At 35.5% G+C, this 23,260-nt stretch overlaps 2 protein-coding genes across 5 annotated transcripts in view; one reads left to right on the forward strand and one right to left on the reverse strand.

Annotated features, from left to right (window-relative positions):
* LOC113403147 (uncharacterized) overlaps nt 1-3,891 on the reverse strand; it is a 361,159-nt gene extending 357,268 nt beyond the window's left edge. For 2 of the 3 annotated variants that reach the window (XM_064219048.1, XM_064219049.1), the window contains exons 1-2: nt 3,653-3,891; nt 3,194-3,417 (exon numbers count right to left, since the gene is read on the reverse strand). In XM_064219048.1, the coding sequence (XP_064075118.1) occupies nt 3,238-3,417; nt 3,653-3,790 (318 nt within the window). In that variant the 5' untranslated portion in view covers nt 3,791-3,891 and the 3' untranslated portion in view covers nt 3,194-3,237. Of the gene's footprint in view, nt 1-3,179; nt 3,418-3,652 lie in introns of those variants that run through there. The other variant, XM_026643609.2, reaches the window with a different exon arrangement.
* A 560-nt stretch (nt 3,892-4,451) lies between these two features.
* Nucleotides 4,452-23,166, forward strand: LOC113403112 (ubiquitin carboxyl-terminal hydrolase 20). 2 transcript variants are annotated; one of them, XM_064219034.1, is made up of 21 exons: nt 4,452-4,799; nt 7,210-7,329; nt 11,116-11,220; nt 12,098-12,230; nt 12,555-12,705; nt 13,420-13,507; nt 13,712-13,804; nt 14,481-14,580; nt 15,330-15,417; nt 16,272-16,372; nt 16,963-17,098; nt 17,283-17,424; nt 17,530-17,658; nt 18,341-18,456; nt 18,867-19,045; nt 19,611-19,800; nt 20,068-20,181; nt 20,580-20,723; nt 21,011-21,137; nt 21,462-21,590; nt 22,072-23,166. In XM_064219034.1, exons 1-21 carry the CDS (start codon nt 4,722-4,724, stop codon nt 22,660-22,662), a joined length of 3,054 nt encoding a protein of 1,017 aa, XP_064075104.1. In that variant the 5' UTR covers nt 4,452-4,721; the 3' UTR covers nt 22,663-23,166. The 2 variants fall into 2 exon arrangements, with proteins under 2 accessions (XP_064075104.1, XP_026499337.2); XM_026643552.2 differs by having other exon boundaries at nt 17,292-17,424.
* The last annotated feature ends 94 nt before the right edge of the window (nt 23,167-23,260 follow it).

Raw genomic sequence — 23,260 nt, forward strand, 5'->3', positions numbered from 1 at the left:
AAAAAGATAAAACCAAAGACATGATATGAGTGTATTATTGTTACAGATAAAATAAATCGGTAAAAAAGGTTACATATAATTTGGTTGGCACACATACGCACTCATTCATAACGTGCCGAAACGTATTCGTGTTATTTATACTGCACATTATACCAACCGTCGATTCTTAAGACATAATTTGCATCACTTCATCGGCTATTAAGGTATATATAATTTATAGCAACCTCTCTATGTGTGTATGGAGATTAAAAGATAGATGACACGTAAGTTAAGTTGCGCAACAAACTTCAATAAATAATTACTATGAAACAAATGAAGTAAAGCGTCTACCTAGCATTTACCTGTTCTGTTTTCTCAGTTGTTTGAATTATCCGTTGAAATTTATAATTAGTGGGATTATATAAGGTTTAATGTGAGCTTTAGAGCAACTTAATAAGTTTTACAAGTTACATCACGAGTAAATTGTTAAGTATAACATAATTGATTTACTTTCACGTGTGATTAGAAATAGACAATATTTAATGCTAACTACTAAGTAGGATTAATGGGTAAATCATTATTCTTATCATTAGTACGCTATTTATTCTCAAGTATTATTATTTGTCTGATGATATAAGAAGGTTAAAATGAGTCAACATCCAACATTTCTTTTTTTTAAAGTATGTATTTGCCTAGCTAAATAAAAAAAAATGAGCTGAATCTTTTACTATGAGTAAAAAAAAGAATGCATATTTTATGTATCACCTTTTATGTGTAATCATTAAGGGTACAATATTTAGATTCCTATTTACAGTCTAGCTTACAGATTCCTATTTACAGTCTAGCAAAAAATTGCTACCATTTTGAAGTAACGACACAACGACATGACGCTACATTGACGTTCATATCTAATTTTTTGCCAAATCCAAGAACAGTGAAATCTGCTAAAAGGTCAACACTGAATATTTGCTTATAAACCTCTGCCGTCTTACAAACTAAACACTTACTACACAGAGCAATCAAGCAAATCAAAACTCTATTGCTGAAAAATAAAGTTTTAATTTGAAAAATAATGTGTTAGTTGTAGAGGTATAACAAATATCATAAAACGGCATTTATTACTGAAAATTTGTGCCGCTTTTGTTGTATAGCAGTTCAAGGTCCAATTTCACTCCTGAACTCGCAGCTGGTCAAAGTGTGATTGCTTATTTTAAGTTTTCTACTATTTGCTTTTCAGTCGTCTCAGTTACTTTAGTCAATTTGATGTTAGGTTTTGATTAATTTAATGATATTTTTTTTCACAATTTATTGTATTTATATTATACCTATATATTATATAGTACTAACAAACCGACCCGGCGTCGCACGGTTGCAATTTATTAATAAATAAAATGTAGTGCTTAACAAGAAACATTTTTCGTTAACGATGTTTTAGGGAATTTCTGTCACCCTTCTTTTCCATTTCCGCACAGGGACAGTGAATCATTGGCTGGCTCCGCAAAGGAGAAAGCATATATTTTAGGTTATCGTTTCGCATCCAACTAGACTCTTTTTAACACATCTTTTCCGGATTTTTTGACATTAGGCGTGACCTTGAGCTGGAATACTACGTTGGTGCACCCGATCCTCAAAAAAACCGGTCAGACCAGTCAAATTATAGCTATCCTATACTTGTTCTCCGTTGTTTCGACGGTGCATACTCTGAATTAAAGGAACTTCTTAATTCTTCCTCTTTAATTCTGATGTTCCTCAAGCCTGCGTACTATGACATACTCTGTTACTCTGCATATAAATTATTTATGGCACATCAGCAATATTCACTATTCACTGATATACGGACGACAGCACTACAGACATCTTATACACGTTGATGAGAACCGAAATAAACTTGTGTCTGAAATCGAGTCTTTGTTAACCAAAGTATCGGACTGGGACCGGCTAAACCTAGTCTAATTCAACCAAAAAAAATCCCATTTGTAAAATATCTCCACGATTTAATAACATTCCCCTTGCTACAGCTAGTATTTCCTATACTTGGCATCAATATTTCGAGCATCGTTCAGGTCCGCGGTCAATTAGAAGGTAAAGCCAAACAGGCATATAGTACTTCACGTCGGCCCATCGCCTAATACAATACAAGGCGCAAATTCAACCTCATATGGAGTACTGCTCAAAACTTTGAGCGGGAGCTTCCCAGTACCAGCTTCGAGGCTCGAATTACCGACGATCAAGCTATCTCCATTGTTTGCATTAATCCCGTCCGCTCAAATTCATACCAACTCTATAACAAATACGACTTGGCAAACATTTTATCTGAATAAGGATTAATAAGGAATTAAAGAAAATGGGTTCACAAATAGTCTATAGTTTTTATTACTTTATAATGGGTATAAATAGTTATTATGAAAGAACCTTAAAAGATAAACACATGCTATCGGCTACTTTTGTGTAGTTCTTGTTAAAACCTGCAATTTTCTAGGCCATTTTTTTGATGTATCATCTAAGATTCAGTCAGTGAAAACCTTATCAAAATCCGTTGACTAGTGTAGAAGCAGCAAGTGGAGATAGACAGAAACCGACTTTGTTTTTTAATATTTATATGGTTCTATTTAATCTAATTCATGAGCAAATCTTGCTTCAAACCTTCTGTCACCTAATAAATACTATATATGTGATTTGTAGGTAATTTGTGCCCAGACAGGCTTCCAAAATTAAATTTAAAGGTTATAGTTATAAAGAAACACATAATTTGAAGACCACGGAGTATTAATATTAATAGGTAATAATTTATTAGACATTTTTCAGTGTATGTATGTTTTTTTTTTTTAATCATTTTACTAAAACATATTTTATTCTTGTCATTATTAATTTAAAATAATGCATAATGAATAACATGTATAATAAAATGATAAGTGATGTTCAAAGCAAATTATGTTCTCATACTAATTCAACAAATTTAAATTTAAGATACACTACAGATATTTAATTTTTACCGCATTCTAATTACAAATTACAAAAAAACATCTATTATATTACTTTTGCTCATAACATAAACATTTACTTTTTATTTTGTTCAAAAATAAATATACATTTTTCAGTATTTTTTTTTTTGTTTTTATGGTTTATGACAGGATTGATCTAAATCACACCTGATACCATTTTCAAAATAACTAACATAACTGAGTTAAATTAATTAGGTAATTTATTTTAAAACTGATATGATGATATTAACAAACAGTATAACAATATTGTAATTTATCATCTATGCATCATAGCAATCTGTTCATTAATTTCAGTTAACATTTGAGCAGATTTATGTATATTCTCGTATTGGTATCCCATATGAACTGAAATCAGTTGCATTTTTTTAAGATTTTCTTCGCTTCCTTCCATCAAGTGCTCAGTTGCAGCAAAGTCTCGTGCAGCTTTCGACAGGAGCTGAAATAAAAAGAAAGAAAGTATTTTTATTTCTAAGTTATAACCATTTAATATAATAGTGTTTAATAAAATTTTATTAATGATAACATTATTTCGTTTTATATATTTTTTAAACTGTCACATAATTATTATATAGTTTAACAGAGCTCCAAATAGCCGACACAATAGTTAAATAAGCATGAATAATATGTTATATACAGTAAATTAGCTAAATATACTTATTTGATTAACTTGCCTCGTTTGATTTTGACCCTCTCTGTATCTGTCGAGCCAAAGAGGCTATATTATTCATATTAACTTGAACTCTCTCAGCTAAACGTTGCTTAGACTCAGCAAATAAAGATCGGGCACTGCTTGATGAAGCTGATGTCATAATGGTAATATTTTAAATATATAGCTTCAAAATGATTTGATAAGAACAGATCAATATTTGTTTACATTTTGATTTAACAGCGAACTAATTCTGTCAATGTCAATTGTAATTTTAAGGAGCACAGATTAATTTAAATCTGTGGACCAAACTACGAAGATAAGTGTAATAAAGATTTAGAAACTGATCGTCATACTGTCATTGTCACCTTGATATATAAGCTAGTACCAGAATTAATTGTATAAAAATATTTTATTCATAAAAGATTCTTCGTATCATTAAACACACATTAGCCAATTTTCCGTCTGTCTACAGCCTTAATTTTACAAAGCAATATCCCAAAGCATAATTATCTTTCGTAAGAACCACAAAAATAAAACAATAAATCTACTTAATTCTTAGACAAAACAATATTTCATCAAGTTCCACAAAATAATTTATTTATAACAGTAATAATTTGTTTTTGAACTAAATTCGTAAATATTAACATAGAATTATATTATCAAATTAAAAGGCAGTTAACAGATCAAACTTAAATAAAGTTATGATTACTTATAAATTATGACTTAAATATATACGCTATTCATATTTCAAAAAGTTTGATTGATAACAAATGACATTTATTAAAGATTACTGACAAAAAAAATTAAAAACATACGTTAAACGCATATTTTATAGTCTATTGAATTCTGATCTGACTTTTCGCTCGTCACGGAACGTTTTGTGTTAGAAATTCCTGTAAATTAAATTAAATTATCAGCCTTTATCCGAAATGTGCTCTCTTAATCTTATTTTCTTATCCATTACCACTATTTTTACAACAACTCAAGCAATCCTCACAATTTAGAAAATGTTTATTTGCGGGACTACTATGATTCAATAATTTCTTATTGATATTAACGTATTTCCTCGCTACAAAGTTAAAATTTTCGCAATGGACAAAGGCGTGACGTGTGAACATCTAAACAAGCTTGTTGACTTCCTGGAAAAGGACCTGTGGCAGTCTAAGGAGGTATGCCCATATAATTTTTATTACACCTAACCTCAAACGTAATATCAGTGTAATTGGTAATTAGCATTCTTTACTTGTGTTCTTATTGTGCAATGTACTGTCTGCTATGTAAACTAAATTCAATTGGCAAAACGTTACTGTTCGTACCACCAATACTTTATGAGTTCCTGGTACTTTGTTGTTGTTTATAGATTATTTAAGTTTTTTCCGTAAATGTTCTTTCATATAGATTTCCTTGTAAATAATGACAAAGTAAATAAAAACTTTAACCATAACACACTAACACAGTTTATATAACAAACATTATGTAAAGTGTTGAATAAAATACATGCAAATATAGTACAGAGTTCAATATGAATAACTATATTCTTCATTGTTAGATATTTGTATGTTTTTTATATTGCACTACAATGAATTTAGAAATATTTTATTTATTTGAAGAATAAATCAATCAATATTATTAATAAAGTTTAAAACTCAATGTTTTATTGACATAACAGGAAAAACTTATGATATCACACTAATTCAATATTTCATCATCAGAAACCAACACCCAATATAAATCTCAAACAGTGCTCAAAGTACTCAATCATTGGTTTCCAAGGAGTAGTCATACAGCTACTATATAATCTACCTTAACCACAATAGGACAAAAGCCAAACATTAACCGCAAATTGAAATTGAAATAAAAAGTTCATTTAATCATACTATACGCATACATAGTATGCAAAAATATAAAAGTAAATTTATACCAAAACCAGCTAGCATAATATTTCCTCTCGCTTTCTTGAAATATAAGTGATTTCGTGAAAAGAAATGGAAGTGTTTAATGGGAAGCTGGGGAGGAGCGCTATTTGATTTAACCATGGTTCTAGATGACCTTCAGATGGTCCCAACCTATTTTCCGAGAGGATGTTATGTTAATATTGCTTCGTACGAAAGTGAAATGTCAGATGTTACACATCATATCGGACTAAGACAACATACAACATTAATACCCACTTCTGGCCTAAGGCCTCCTCTCGGGAGAAGGTTTGGAGCATATTCCATCATGCTGCTACAATTTGGGTTAGTAGATACACATTTGGAAGAATTTCGTTGAAATTAGACAGATGTAGGTTTCCTCACAATATTTTCCTTCACCGCCAACCACAAGATGAATTATAAATACAAATTAAGCACATGACATTTCAGTGGTGCTTGCCTAGGTTTGAACCTGCAATCATCGGTTAAGATGCACGCGTTCTTACCACTGGGCCATCTTGGCTCTATAGAACTAAAAGGCTCGCTCTTTTTAATTATTTTTTGTTTATTAATTATAATTATTATTGAACAGTAATAAAATGTACTGTGGTGTATGAAATAATGTGCTTCATAATTGTATTATTTTCACTATTGGTAACACTATATGACTGATTTTATTAGTGCAGAGTGGTCCGGCATGGATCCTGCTCTTACATAGTCTTTTGGTGTATGTACTGTCAAATATTATATATACTAACACCAGTAAAAGACTGTCATTTACTGTTTACTAACTGTTTTCCTAACATTAATAAATAAGATGCCTAGCTAGCAAATGCATTGATTAACACAAATATTAAGATTAATTTAAAATTCATTGAAACCGGTTTTATTCAAGAGAATGTCCTTGAAAGTCTAAAATTTTGGTATCCATCACATCAAAACCAATTCTAACCTCTCCCATTCATATAGAGCTAAACATTTATCATCCACTTTGGCAAAGATCACTGAACATCTTTTTATGAATCTTGAATGGTTAATGAAAAATGGGCTCCACCCCTCGATTTTTCGTTAGAAGGCGTTAAACACCATTGTTAAGTGGAATAATACTCACAGCAGATATTCATTTTATCCTCATATAATTTAAATCAGTTAAAGATTAATATCAGGTATACACCAACTTCTCTCTTCTGCCCAGATTTATCTTGACAGGTCTCCCATGGCTCAATATTTATGTCTTTTTATTCTCTTTCGTGCTGAACAAAATATAGGATCACCCTCATCCATTTAGAAACTGTCCTTTCTAAACTCTTTTTCCATAATGCAGCTTTTCGGACCCCCAAATACAATAGTATATTAATATTAAAGACCCCCAAAAAGTTCTGTATTTTTCCGTAAACATAACAAGAACAACACAGTAAACCTAGAGAACTTAGTAACACTTAAAAATTTAGTAGAAATAACTAATTATAGCGATGTCAAAACTTAAAAGCTAGTTTCAGCCGGGTATGAAAGGTAACACTTCCTCACATCCTACCTGTTCAGGAATTTTAAATGTTATGATGGAATAAAGAAACTTTAATACGAATATGAACCCTGTACACCTTACACTTATTTTTCCGTCGAGTTACATTTTATGCGTAATTACATATTTTGACATTTGTTTCAGAATTTAACATGTTTCGACTGTGGATGTCCCGGCCCAAACCTCTGGATCTGCCTGCAGCCTGACTGCCGTCACATCGGATGCTCTGAAGTTAAAAATGATCACAGCACCTTACACCAAAAGGTAAAAGCTATTTCCGATGATATTTTATTCTAGTCTAAAGCAAGCCCGTGAACGAGCAACAGACAAGACTGTTGCTCTTTCACGGGCAAATTTCTTTTTTTTTTTTTTTAAAGAATACTACCAATGCCCCAAATTAATTAAGGAATTACTCATATTCCTGTTTACCCCTCCTTTTAAGCTTATCTCTTGTGTTAGGAGTGGGTACGACAGTAGCCCAAGCGGTCAGGATCGATGCTGCGACTTTTTACATTGCTAGGCGGCCCGTTAACCATTGCGCTATTGACGCTTCAAAAACGACTACGGCGGCGAATTTGATGAAATTTGGTTTGAAGCAAGTGTGAATTCCAAGGAAGGCCATAGGTTAACACCTAACGACCAACCCCTAAGACGCGAACGAAACCGCGGGCGACTAGTTAAATCTAAATTATTAGATAAAACATAACGACGCATTGTTATTGTACCTGTACGGAATAGTAAGTTATGTCAAAGTACCTTGAAATCAAACAAACGGTTTTTGAAAAGACGAATAGATTCGTTTGGCTGTAATCTTGCATCATTGGTCGGTGCAGGGCCGGATCTACCATACGGTTTTTGGGCTTCAGCCCAGGGCCCCGTGGATTCAAGGGGGCCCCAGCTAAGTCAAGTCAAATGTCGATAATGCGAAAGAATTCATAATTTTATTAAATTAAACAGATCGTATGGTTTGCAGCCCTGCGAGTCCTGTAATTAATCAAATTAGTTTTTTTATAAGAGAGACGCATTAGTTGCCAATTAAAAAAATTACTCATATGTAGTTTTTTTTTTTTTTCTTAAATAATTAAGATATTAATCAATGCCAAGACTCTAGAGCGATGTTTGGATTAAGGTCAATTTATAAGATGAACCCGTGCCAAGCCTTCAGATACTTTACCCTCATGTATGTTTCAATTCAATAATCATACGAAACTAAGTATATAAATCTTCGTCTAAATATAGTAATATAAATATAATAAACTTAAATTTATAATAAATAATATATTAACGACATAATTATTTTATATATACATTTGAAAATAAATTATTTTATTTTATTTTTTTAGAATATTACAAGAGTTTTATAATTGGTAGACATAACCAAAGACAAATACAATAAAGTAATTAAATCGCTTGTTTTATTAATCACAAGTTTCCCCCCCGCCTCTGCCCTTCTCTGTAACTCTGGCAACGTGTATGCGAAATGACACAGCGATCGTTTGCCTTGTTAGGCGTGGAAGCGTAAAAAAAAAAAACAAATAAACTCTTTCTCACTTATAATATTAGTCTGAATAACAAGCTTTGACTAAAAATAATATACACATAAACAAGTCCGATATAGCTCAGAGTTCAAAGTGCATAACAGAGTTACAAGAACATAATCGCCTTTGTTGAACATAATCAAACGGTTACGCACAATGCCATCTCTTTGATCCTCAAAGGACACTTGTAATCTATATTTAGAAAAGAAAGAAACTATCAATTGGTTAATGTGAAATGGCAATTTTGTTTAGTCATGCTTATCTTTCATATAAAAGGCGCGCCCCTCCACGTTAAAAAATAAATGTCTGAAATAAACTTAAAAAATATAAGATAATTTGTATTTTTTTTGGCTGCCTTTACTCTTAGTCGTCTCACGCACACTCTGTCGTTCTACTTGGTGGTAGGGCTTTATACAAGCCCGTCTGGGTAGGTACCACCCACTCATCAGATATTCTACCGCCAAATAACAGTACTCTGTATTGTTGTGTTTCGGTTAGAAGGATGAGTGAGCCTGTGTAATCACAGGCACAAGGGACATAACATGTTAGTTCCCAAGGTTGATGGCGCATAGGTGTAAGGAATGGTTAATATTTCTTACAGCGCTTTGTCTATGGGTGGTGGTGACCACTTACCATCAGGTGGCCCATATGCTCGTCTTCCAACCAATGTCATATATAATAAAAAAAAAACTTTAAACTTTCATTTTAAGAGGCAAGGAGGTTTATATCCAATTGGCTATTCACGATCCGACACATATTTCAAAATAATACACAAAGACATAATTAATTACCTACTTATTTTCTATTAATAAACCGACTGAACTAACGAAACATTTTTAAACTAACCAATGACTTCTATAGAGACATCTTTATAAATGTTTACAGTTGAATATATAATTTAAACCAATTAAAACAAAACAAATCTTGTAAAGAAATTCGACGTAAATTTATTGGCAGAGCATCGTGAACGTCTCAACTTGTCCATACCTAACCGCACCGAAATCTTACGATAACTATTTAATCAACAGCTTCTTTTAATGTTAATTATTGTATTACGTATATTTGTTTCAAAACTTGAAAAGATTTCTTACATTCTTACTGAAAGCGTGATAAATCTCAAGTCTCCGGCATTTCTTTAATGTTTTGTTTCTTACATAACTTTTCATTTAACTAAACTTTCCGAAGACACGTTTATTCTGACTTCATTATCAAACGTCTTATATTCGTAAATTTGCACAAAATATTTAGACTTCTTCGAGAATCAGCCTTTCTAGCTGCGAAAATAAACTGATAATTCGTATGTTACCGTAAAAGCTCGAACTACGGTTAATCTTAAGATTTTCCAGTAAAACCTATTTACCGATTATGAATGGTAAATGTCCATAAAACTTTGAGATTCGAACTTTTACCATCATTCACTTGGTAAATCTTAGGATTTACATGTTAGGTTGGAATGGTAAAAGTCCGAGAAAGTCGTCCCTTTATAATAAATACTTACATTTACCAAATCATGTCGGTAAATCTTAGGTTTTACTGGAAAATCTTAAGATTTACCTTAGTTCGAGCTTTTACAGTAACACGTACATTACTTCGGAGATTAAAGCGAGTATTAAATACGTTCACAAAAACATGCGACGAGTATTTTTAAATTATAATATATAAGATAACTTTAATAACAGGAAAACTAAATCGGTAATCTGTTAATTAGGTGTTCAAAGTAGGAAGAATTTTTTTTTTTTTTAATTAAATTACATTTGAATAGCTTAATTGAACACGTGCTATTTAATCTAATCGTTTAATCAACACGCTCTTATCGATTGCATTCAACTGTCAGCAAAAATATGAAGGTCTCGTCATTATCTGGAGTTCGTTTAATAATAACACAAGGCTACTAACAATGCGAAAATTAATACGTGCCTTTGCTTGTGTTCGGAGTCAAAAATCAAAATATTCTTTTATATATATTAGGCTCATAAAAGCACTTTCAAATCATCATGTTACAGTATTGAATTACATGTATTTCATTCTTCCGAAAAGAACCAACAAGACTCAGTAGTTACTTCCATTATTTTAATTACGAAATATTTGGCTAGAGTACAATTAAATTCTCGTATATCCTGCCTAGAAATCAATAAATACTAAGTATTTAGAGATTCAATTTCTTTGCATATTAGATGTTTAATGTCTCTCATTGCTCTGAGTATTATTTTTTACATATAACAGAGTCTCACATCATAATTTGTAGAGACAATCGTAATCGCTTCGACTGAAATCAAATGCATTTGTAAAAATGATATTATATTTAGGAAAAAATGTAACCCAAGGCATGAATTAGCATGTCTGTTTAGATATATATTATAAAAAAATACTAATAAGCAGCTTATTGGTTAAGAAGGTATTGGTGTTATAAAAATGATGAGTTATCCTTGAGCAGATGAATTATTTGTCAAACACTTTTTTTTTTTTTTAAGAATACCAGTGTTTTTATAAAATTTATTTTTTTTAATTACAGAATTTTTCATCCCATTGTGTTCATATGAACATATCGACCGAGCGAATATGGTGCTACTTGTGCGAAAAAGAGGTACACATCAGAGCCGCGCTTGCGCAGGCAAAAGTAAGTAACACGTCTGGAATATCATTCTATATATTTTATTATTAAGTATATAACACTACCTATATAAAATATGTGTTCTCTAAAATAGGAATTATTTATTTTCATTTATCCTATAGCCATATTTACATATTTTATCTTTTTTAAATTTGAATATCTTATCAATATCATCTGAGAAAACTTTGAAGTGGCTATATTTCACTATTTTATCTGTCTGACTACCTTCTGTTGCTAGCTTGAAGTTTTACTTGTTAGATAAAGTAAAATTATTGTTTTTCAATATCCTCAGACAAACCGTCTATTAGTTAACTTACCTCTTTTTTATGGCTCTCAGCTTGAAAAAAAGTAACAATAAGTACATTGTATCATATATAAATATAAAAAAATTGGAGTGTCTGCTTGTAATATTAAAATAACCGCTTTTCACTAAATGCATATGTATGTATACACGGTACATACAAATACCAAAATAACATATATTTTTTTTAATTTTTGTCTGTCTGTCTGTCTGTCTGTTTGTTCCGGCTAATCTCTGGAACGGCTGGACTGATTTTGACGGTACTTTCACTGGCAGATAGCTAATGTATAAAGGAGTAGCTTATGCTACAGCAATAACTTTTTTTTTAAATTAAAACGCGCACGAAGTCGCGGGCATAGCTAGTTAGTTATAATCGCTAATAGCGTTCCAAAACTAATATTTAAAATATCATGTTTGTCTTCTGTGGATTATATCGAAAACATTTCTAAATATAATATGTATACAGACAGATAAGGAATGGTAAAATATAAGATTCTTAATTTTTAACCATAAAAACAACGTACAAACTACATCAATTTCTGGCATCAATTTTAAAGAAGTAAATAATATGATAATTTTCAGATGAGTCCAGATTCAACAACATTGGGAGATATGTCGGTGACCACACGTCCCGGCTTGGTCGGGATCAGTGTCAACTCGGACGAGGATCTCGACCCGGATGATATGGAGTACGACGAAGAACAGCGGCCAAAAGGTACTACCTGCCATTCCGGGAACTCATTTAATAATACACTTTGCTTTGATCACTTTGGACAGACGGATTTGTAATGATCAATATTGCTTACTGTGAACAATTGGAGAATATAATATATCGTGTATCATAGAGCGTAAGTTTAATTATTTATATTTAAAATAATTATTGTAGGCTCATCATCTGCTACATGCATTTTCAACCGTAGTAAACTTTACTGTGACCCCGTGGGGTGTCGCATAATGCAAAACTGGCTGTAAATATATATATATTTAATAATTATAAATGCATTCGTTATAATCCTACATAAAACGTGGCGTCGTGCAGGGCTGGTGGGGCTGCAGAACATGGGCAACACGTGCTACATGAACGCGGCGCTGCAGGCGCTCAGCAACACGCAGCCGCTCACGTCCTACTTCCTGGAGTGCGCCGCCGCCGTGGCCGTGCTGGCCGGCGACGCCAAGCCGGGCCTCAGTCGGTGCGTCGCGGCCGCCGCTTGTCTGTGCACCTCCCACCAGGAAGCACGACAGACGAACGCTTAGTTTTGTGACGTTTTGCGAATCATTCATTATTAGAAACGTTATAACCGTTCTTGCCATTGAAACGCACAATATCTCTTACATTAGCAGCCTGTAAATTACCCACTGCTGGGCTGGCCTCTTCTCCTTTTGAGGAGATGGTTTGGAGCATATTCCACCACGCTGCTCCAATGCGGGTTGGTGGAATACACATGTGGCAGAATTTCGTTGAAATTAGACACATGCAGGTTTCCTCACGATGTTTTCCTTCACCGCCGAGCGCGAGATGAATTATAAACACAGTGGTGCCAGCCTAGGTTTGAACCCGAAATCATCGGTTAAGATGCACGAGTTCTAACCACTGGGCCATCTCGACTCTCTATCTCTTTATATATAATATCTCTTTCCATTGTTATTTCCTTGGCAACCACGGACGCCGTCACAACACTAACAGTAACTCAACACGAGCACAGTCCACACTCAAACGACTAGCTGCCTCGACAATATATATTACTGTTACAAACTAATAAAAAGGAGTCCTTAAATATAAAATTCTACACACAACACTTGCTCAATTCGATTTATATATTCATCTTTAGATATAATTGATTATTCTTCTCTGTTTACATTTAAATATATATATATATATTTTGTAATTGTAACTATTTTTCCAGAGCATACCAAAAATTAATTAAAGAGATGTGGAGCAGGAAGACTAGAGGCTATGTCGTACCTAATGGCATTCTCTATGGAATACGGAATGTATGTATACTTCAATATATATTTTTTTAATAAATCAGAATTAAATTATAATAAATAATGTTTATATTGATGTGATATTTGTAATAAGAAATAAGATGTCTGCATTTTAATTACTAGATCACTTACTTATAGAAATAAAAGGTATTGCTCTCAACATAGCAATACGAGTACTTGCTCAAAGCTAAATATATTATTGATCATCAGGTACATCCCATGTTCCGAGGATACCACCAACATGATACGCAGGAGTTCCTGCGATGCTTCCTCGATCAGCTGCATGAAGAGTTAAAAGAACCGGTACGAAAAAATTGTTTTAGTCAGTAACCATTTAACATTTGTAACTCAAATTTAACTTGATCAGATTAGTCGAACTTGAACTTGATCAGATACATATGTGTAAAGTAATTCTTCTTAGTAGGAAAAGTGTCCTTAATCCAGTAGTGGGATATTTATGATATTATGGGTATTAAAAAAAATTGATATGTATAAAAATATACAAATAGGTAAATTTGTTTATCCACAAATAACAAATCTGCGAAATGATACTAGGTACTAAATACTCAAATAGACAAAATTGAAAATCGTGGGATATAATTCGTAAAAAGGCTCTGTAAACAGACATGTTGTAGGAAAACGAGATGATAGATGTTACACGTTAATAAGAACCATGCTGTGTAAAAATGTACCAACAGACTGTACGACTAATAAAAAATTATTAATATTCAAAAGTGAAAACCATAATGTCAGTAACCCTGTTGGATTAAATTACTTATGTATGTAACAATAATGATGAGCTTGTTACTTTAAAAAGGTTTCATTATTTACATTAGTACATTTCTTCCCAAGATTGTTCAATAATAACTATAATTTAATCAGAGTATTGCCTATAGTAATAACACATTACCATTTACTAATATATATATATATATATATTCCATTGAAGGGATATTAAAAACAACAAGTTTTCCCCCAGGTGTGGGACAGCACGTCAGAAGATAAGCTAACTTCAGAAGCAGACGGTGACCATGATGTCAGGAATGTACATATTAGACGGAGAGCTGCTTCATCGGGAGGTAATACATAAATAATATAATATCACATACATTACTCTGATCCCAATGTTAAGTAGCTAAAGCAATTGTGTTATGGAAAATCAGAAGTAACGACGGTACCACAAACACCAGACCCAAGACAGCGTAGAAAACTAATGAAATTTTTCTACATCGACTCGGCCCGGAATTGAACCCGGGACCTCGGAGTGGCGTACCCATGAAAACCGTTGCACACACTACTCGACCACGGAGGTCGTAATACGGAGCACAATGATATTATTCTTAAATTGTTTTTATATTAACTGATTTAATTTATAAGATTAAACAATTATAAATTATTTGTACCAGAAGTTACAATAACTATACACACGTGTATTCAAACATAATATTGCTATCTCTTTCTTACGTGCTGGTTTAACAAGTTCACAATCTTGTGAATGGTTTTCTTCTTAGCTAGAAGATGTGTGCAATTGAATAGTCAATAAATATGCACAGAAATATAACCTATTGATAGGCTATCGGCGTTATTTCCACTGAGAAATAATTGTTATGGATTTTTTTGAAACAAAAATGTTCATGTCTTTATTTAAAAAGAAATCCGTTTTTCAAGAAGGCCTTAAAATGAATTAATAATATTAATTAATGATTGATAATGAGTGATAAAATATTTTCAATAACTAAACTGCATGAGCCTTAGTAACGTACATTGTATAAGCAATATTATTGGAATGATATGTTGATCGATGGTTAAATATATTTTGTATCGACAGCCAGCGACGCGCCGTACTTCGCGAGAATGAGACGGAAATCCCCCGCACCCTCCGCTTACAGCGACACCAGAGCTGATGGCTATTTAAGGTAATATGCTTTGCTAAACCTCGGACTCCCCTGATAGGCAATACGCAGAATAACGATTTATACTTCCGATGACGTCACATAAATATATTAAAATTAATTACAGCTAAATAAAGCTAAGTAGGCCGAGATGGTCCAGTTGAGCCGATATGGCCCAGTGGTTAGAACGCTTGCATCTTAGATTTCGGGTTCAAATCCAGACAAGCACCACTCAATTTTCACGTGCTTAATTTGTGTTTATAATTCATCTCGTGCTCGGCGGTGAAGGAAAACATCGTGAGGAAACCTGCATGTGTCTAATTTCAATAAAATTGTGTCACAACTATAGAAGAGTTTTTAGAATTATAAGGGTACAATTATACGAACACACACCATAGAAGTAGCATGTAAGTTCGTCCAACACACAAACTTCGCTCACGCTTTGGTCGCTTATAGCTAGATACTAATCTAGCCTACCTTAAGTCTGGGCTTCTAACCATCCAACCTATATTATAGCCTATTCCATTGGAAGTATTTCATGCGATTTGCTAATAACTCAGCTATGTTATGCTCTACTAAGAGTTTATGATTAATATATATTTGTTTATAATACAATACCATTGCAGTTAACCACTTATTTCCACTTTTTACTTCCAAAATTCCGATAAGTTTCGTTGACGTTCAAACCGCCATTTTTTTGGCAAATCCATAGTGAATATCATATAATAGGTTAATCAAGCTCGACCAATGAAATCGCGTCAATTTGCTGTCAAACGTTGTTTATTTGGCTTTTTTCCTGTAATGGTTGGAATTGAGTATAGGTACAGTCAGAATGATAAATGATTATATAAAACATATGCAAATATTTCTGTTACCAGGGTACAGTCTCAGTCGGAAGGCGTATCGCGACACCGACGGTCGGCGAGCTTCGCGGGCACCCACCACTTCACCTACAACGTACTCACACACCAGATCAATGGTGATTAAATACATTAACATAGTAAGAATTCTGTACCCCCATTTATTGGTATCAGGTCTACGGTATCTTTGTTATAATGTTATCTGTTTATTTTTAATTTAAACTCCTTTTTAACTCCTTTTGACTCCTTACTCCATAATCCTATTTTATAGAAGTCAAGTCTAGCTTAGGTTACAAGACTTGAATAGTTCAAGGGAATACAGGTCACCTAGTGTTGCGGAAATCGAAAATCTTTTGGTTTAGTAGAATTATTATTAAGGCTGCAGTTATCGAGGTTCTAGGATAGGTTATCTGTCATGCCATTATCATTAACAGCTTGGATTTAGGAAGATGCAGTGTTGTACTCCTGTGCCTCGGCATTTAAAGCCGCCCAGAAACAAGGTAAGGCCTTGTGTTTGAAGTCTGACCGGTCGTGTGGCAATTCGACACCATCGGATTATGAAAGCGATGTAGAGTTGCAGTGTAGAGAGTGTTTTTTTTGCGCATACAATTTAACACTGTAATACCTATGCCTATATTATTTGACACCGGCCGCCGTGGCCGTAACTGTGTCAGGACGACGCGGTAACGGTGCACCGATCTGTTTCCAGGTTCCGACTCGACCCAGCGGGACGTGGGGTCGGAGTCGGAGCTGTCGTGCTCGAGCGAAGCGGAGGAGCGCTACGAGACGTGCTCCAGCGGCGCCAGCGACGCACCCGAGCCGCGCGACCCCCGCCCGGAGCCCCCGTGAGTCAATGTAACAAGGCACCGATGTCTAGGGGCAGTGGTGACCACTTACAACGAAAAGGCAACATTTACCATTAAAAAAAATAGCAGCACACTCGTAATCGTACTTACAAAAAAAATGCGAAATATGTTTCACGCTAGTAGCATCAACGACCGCGTATTATACATTAGCTTACTATAGGAGGACTTGCAGGACGCACACGTGGAGCGCGGGCGGCGCGGGCGGCGGCGGGGACGGCGGCGGGGGGGCGCGGTGCCGCAGCATCGTGTCCGACGTGTTCGACGGGAAGTTGCTCTCCTCCGTGCAGTGTCTCATATGCGATCGGGTGAGTGCGGCGGACGCTCCGACGGCGATGCCTTACTACTTAATACTTCCCCGGATGAGACTCGTAACATTGTGCCACGTGTTCGTTCCCGCCGCGTGGCTGCAGGTGTCGACGCGCATGGAGACGTTCCAGGACCTGTCGCTGCCGATCCCGTCGCGCGAGCACCTGGCCATGCTGCGCTGCCAGCAGCCCGCGCTCAGCCAGCACGCGCCGCACGCCGCGCAGGACTCCTGGGTGAGCACTCCGCCCTCCAGAGGGCGACCCCCAATGTATGAATGTGGTGTAACGTCGCACTCTTAATTCAGTACTGACAAATATCAAAATCACTAACTTTTCGTAATTGATGTTATATTTTTTTAGTGTAAATACTATATTTTTGAAACAGCTGTAGCATTTGAACTAAAATTTTATTAAAAATCTTAAGACAAAATCGAAACCGCATACATTGCTTTAAATAACCCTTTAGTTTAGTAAGTGAAGAAAAATAAAAAAAGGTATTTTCGGTAATTAATTTAAAAAAAAAATGTTTTTAATTTAACCCTTTAGAATTGACCCATTATTTTACCATAAACGTTAACTTGAATTCTATCGATGTTTTACTTTAAAAGTCTTTTCTGCTATACATAATTACAGAAATTATAATTTATGGATATTTTGTTACTATATCATTTGGCTTTCCTTTTCTCAAAATGAATACAGACTACTCTTCTTAAACCGAAGGTTTCGTATGACAAAGATAATGTTAAGTGTCAAGCACATATGCTTATGTTGTATGGCAGAAAATCTCTTAGTAAAATATTCAGAATTAGTTTGGCTGAATATAGTGATCCTAGATAGATTTAAAACGATACGGATACCATTATAACGTTTAAATCTAATAAAACCAACCAAATGACGTTACCAATATTTCGTTCAGATATGGTGGCTGTTGAGTTGGCTGCGGTCCTGGTTCTACGGGCCCGTCGTCTCACTGCAGGACTGTCTCGCTGCTTTCTTCAGTGCCGATGAGCTAAAAGGGGACAACATGTATAGGTAAGCTGGCATTAATTGCGTCAATAACACAAATAAATTCATCTCAATACGAATTTTATCGTGCACACACAATTTTTTTTTATATATTAGTATATGGTTATTTTGATAATTGATAAATAAAAATATATCTTTGCACCGTATTAGTTATGCCAATTATTAAAAAAAAAAAAGTTAATAACAATTAACATAGTACCTACTTGGCGATTTTTGCAGCTCAGTTGCATGTATAAGGTAGTCATTTAATCAGTGAGATGGTTAAAGTTAATTTGATAATCTTATTAATTTTTTACATAAATAAATATGAAAAAGTCACGTATAATCCGAAAAACATAGTAATAGCTACTAAATATGTCTATTCCCAATTTTTTCATTATATTAGGAATACTTAATGCTTCATGTATCTATTTTAGTTGTTCCCGCTGCAACAAGCTCCGCAACGGCGTGAAGATGTCCGGCGTGATCCGTCTCCCGGAAGTCCTCTGCGTGCATCTGAAACGCTTTCGTCACGAGCTAATGTCCAGCGCTAAAGTCGCCGCTCGGGTATCATTTCCTATCAACGATTTGAATATGGCTCCTTACACCCATAAAGGTGAGGTTTTGTTACTTTTCATTAAAATATTATCTGATATATATATATAATAACTTGATTTTATTTTATTTTTTTTATTTTTGGGAGTTATCAGTTATTCTCTTGTAAAATAGTAAAATCTTATTTTGTTGTACACCGAGAGGTAATTGTTGTCAGAATATTTACGTTATAAGGATTGATTATTGCATCTTATTATACCGAGATTATCGGCTTACAATAAAATAAGAAAATCTATTTTTTTATTTTTGAGAAATATAATATACAAATGTTCTCTTCGCGAAAGGAATGGTCGCCTGGGCACTAACTCCACGCTGGTTATTTATTGTAAATGATTAAATTTGTAAGCAATTCGTTGGGACGGTGAAATAAAAACAATGTTTCTAATTATTTCACTATATTATGGACATACAAAACATTTGAATTATTTATTGGTCTGCTAATTATATACCAATATATTCAAGTAATTTATGTTTTGTCAAGCAAGAATGACCGAGCATAAAAAAGACGGCAAATGGAGCTCGGGAAACGCCGGCCTAAGCAATCAATCGAGCGACTGTGTCCGCAGATTGCACGTCGAAGGTGAGCCGCTACTCGCTGTGCGCCGTCATCTGCCACGCGGGCACGGCGGGCGGCGGGCACTACACGTGCGCGGCGCGCGCGGCCGACGGGCGCTGGGTGGCCTTCGACGACGCCGCCGTCGCGCCCCTCGCGCCGCACCACCTCGCCGCCTGCGAGGCCTACGTGCTGTTCTACAGGTGAGCAGGCGCACGCACGCACACGCAATTCGCCAGACGCGACACGTACCCTTCTACAGGCGAGCACTATACAAAAAAAATAAACGAAGATCGATTCATCACCCATTTTGACTAAGTATTCACCAGAAATAAATATATTAAGCCATTATTTTTTAACTCCAGCTTATTCAAAAACGCATAACTGATTTAAGAATTATTTTAATTAGTTAAACGAATCCAAAAATGATCTTAAACCAGATTGAAATGATTGAAAAAAAACATTCACAGGAAAGTGAACCCTCAAATGACGATACTGCGGCAGAAAGCAGCTGAGATATTAGAAACGGCGAGCTCTGAACCAAATGACCTCAAATTCTACATTTCAAAAACATGGATAAATAAGTGAGTATTAAAAATTCAACATGAATACCTAAAGAGTATTATATCGTATACTTCTAGTCTAAATCCGAGTAGGCTCAATAAAAGCAACAAGGTTCCTCTGTCAAGATATTCTCAGTTGTTAGTCTTGCATACTCAATTTCAAAAGTTCTATCTTTTTCATTAGTTAAACGTCATAAACTTTTTCTCTTAACTTCTCAATACATCCTTTACCACAAATTTTGGTAAAAAGGTTTCGTAAAACTATCGAGTTATTTTATTTTAGAATATTATATTACTCCAAAGCTTTGCTACCTCTGAGTGACCGACCAGCGATTCAGTAAGAACAATCGGACATCATAATAGTAAACAATAACCCCAAAACATATTTGAGACTAACAGCACACGGATGCGCCGCGCAGGTTCAACACGTGGGCGGAGCCGGGCCCCATCGACAACAGCGACTTCGTGTGCGTGCACGGCGGCGTGCGGCCCGAGCGCGCGCCGCACCTGCACGCGCTCGCCGCCAGCCTGCCGCAGCCGCTCTGGGACTTCCTGCGCGACACGTGCGTCGCCCTACTGCCCTACCCCTTATATGCGTTGCGAATACTCCTTTAGTTTCACCATAAGCAAACACGGTCCGGTATGGTGCCCGTCTACCGTAACACCTTTGTTCCGAGAAGGAATTGATATTTCGGGGCAAAAGAATACTAGTATGAAAGAGTAAAGATAAATTTAGAAATGTGTCAAAGAGTTCCCTTTTTTATGCTAAACTTAAAGTAAAAGAACATCATTGTAATAATTAATTCTGTGCTTGTATATTTAATTTACTCTAACACCTATCGGTGCGTAGGTTCGGCGGCGGCCCGGCCGTGTCGCACGCGCACGAGTGCAGCGTGTGCGCGCGTGCGGCGCAGCGCCTGCGCGCCCGCCGCGCGCGCGAGCTGGCCGCCTTCGCGGACCTGCACGCGCTGTTCCAGGTAAACGAATGCAATTCTATCGTCGGACGAACGACGAACGGCGACACCATAACAAAAAGTTTAGAGACGAAAATAGATCTAACCAATACACTAAACGAAACTTGATTTAATATGTTCGTTCAATAGTCTCTAATCCGATTTATTTATTTATTTGAAATGTATATGTTAATTTGTGTTGCTATTATTACTTTCATTGTGAATCGGCAAACAATATGCCCAATGTTCCTGTAGTAATAATGGTTTACTCACACTTACATTGGTTAACCCTTTACTGGTAAATATCAATAAGATATATTTATTATACAAATTAATGTTTTTTTTCAGGAGCAAGAACGACCCCGCGCTATTTTCGCGATCAGCATGCAATGGTTCCGGCAGTGGCAGGCCTTCGTGCGAAACAAGTCGCGACACCCACCGCCGCCCGTCGACAACACCTCCATCGTCACTAAGCAGGTAAATATATAACTATATCAGAAAATTGAATAATATAATTTGCATAATATTTCAATAATAAATATTTATTTATTGTATTTGCATTTATGAGTCAAAATGTCTGGTTGAGTGTATCGTCGGTTACCAAACCGGTGTTAGATTTTTTACGATCAATAAGAAAAGCTCGTATGTTGAATAAAGAATTTGAATTTGAAGCATTCAAATTTTAAGTACATTGTCATAAATATACACTTAAAATTGAGATAATTAGTTATTATTGAAGACAAATTATTATTAACGCGTCATCGTTGATATAAAGATTAAGTTTTATTTTAATAGTAGAAAGGTTATTAATAAATGGTCACCTCTGAGAATGAACTTTACAGAAAAGAGCCAAATATTACTAATATGCTGATACACTCTATTCTTATTGAAAAACAGAAATGAACTATACTGTCGGTAAATGTCGGCATTGCACCTCCATAAATGTCTCGTTTTCCAGGAAATCGATGGCAATGCGACCTACGTGTTGAAAGCGGGCTCCGACCACGCGCAGCTCAGCGAGGAGCTGTGGCGGTTCTTCACCGACATCTACGGTGGAGGGCCCGAGGTGCGGCTGTCGGCGCCCCCCGCCGCCGCCGCCCCCGCCGCCCCCGCGCCTCCCACTGCGCGCGCACTCGCCAGAAACTACTCCGAATCTGACCGGGAGGACTACTGCTCCAAGTCTACCTCCGAGGTCAACATCAGGGACTCAGTGCAGGGCGAGCTGCAGAAGAACCAATCATTACAAAACATCAATCGTAGATACAAGAAGGCAGACTCCGACGAGGAGATAACGTACAGGCATTTCCAGTATAAGCGGCACGAGCCGAACGGGAACTACGACTCGGACGAGGAGATGGACGTGAGCCCCGTGAGGATGGAGAACGGAGTGGACAGCTCGGACCACGACGCTAACGACAACCCCGTGTTCACGGGGAAGACCGACAGGTCGACGGATACGGAACTGCCAAATTTAGATAGTATATCACTCAGAAATAAACCCTCGAAAGCGGGGAAAGTGAGGAAAATCAAAAGACGGACAGTGAAATGATTCTTTCTAGCTTTCCAGTTCGTTCACAGGCTGATGCAGAAGCCGACGGGAGCCGCGGGCACTTCTGAACATTCCTATACCGGTGACTGGTGTTAACACGTGCATTTATTAGGTTCCATTCGACCTAAATATTGCTACTTCGACTAACGCGGAAAAATTTTAATATTTTTCTATAGATATACTTTTTCCTGCGGTCTCGCATTCCCGGGGGGTTAGTGTTTAGTACAATTTTAGTTCAAATTCAGATTTAGACACTTAGGTACCTATTTCCGTGTTTTTCGGAATAATCTTTAATATATACAATTGAATGTATGTCTGTCTAAATAACTATCGAATGTAAACACATCATGTAAAAAATCATATTTGTAATGTATATTCTACACCTGCATTTCTTCGTTTGACTATTGTACCGTGGGTTGGGTATTTATTTTTGTTATTTCTGGTTCTAAGTCTATGTGTTATTTGTTAATGGATTGATCAGCAATAAAAATATATTTCAACTAATTACATTTAATTCATTCATTCATTCATTCAATACATGTCCGATTTTTTTTATTTCATAGTTTACATTAAATTTAATGGAAGGTAAAAATAAAAA

Source organism: Vanessa tameamea, chromosome 25 (assembly GCF_037043105.1).
Source record: "Vanessa tameamea isolate UH-Manoa-2023 chromosome 25, ilVanTame1 primary haplotype, whole genome shotgun sequence".
Taxonomy (NCBI): domain Eukaryota; kingdom Metazoa; phylum Arthropoda; class Insecta; order Lepidoptera; family Nymphalidae; genus Vanessa; species Vanessa tameamea.

Bases quoted from the DNA above. Each gene is read 5' to 3' on its own strand.
- LOC113403112 (XM_064219034.1), top strand. From the start codon at position 4,722: ATGGACAAAGGCGTGACGTGTGAACATCTAAACAAGCTTGTTGACTTC. The intron at 11,221-12,097 runs GTAAGTAACACG...GATAATTTTCAG, and splicing joins CCGCGCTTGCGCAGGCAAAA to ATGAGTCCAGATTCAACAAC. The intron at 20,182-20,579 runs GTGAGTATTAAA...TGCGCCGCGCAG, and splicing joins TCAAAAACATGGATAAATAA to GTTCAACACGTGGGCGGAGC.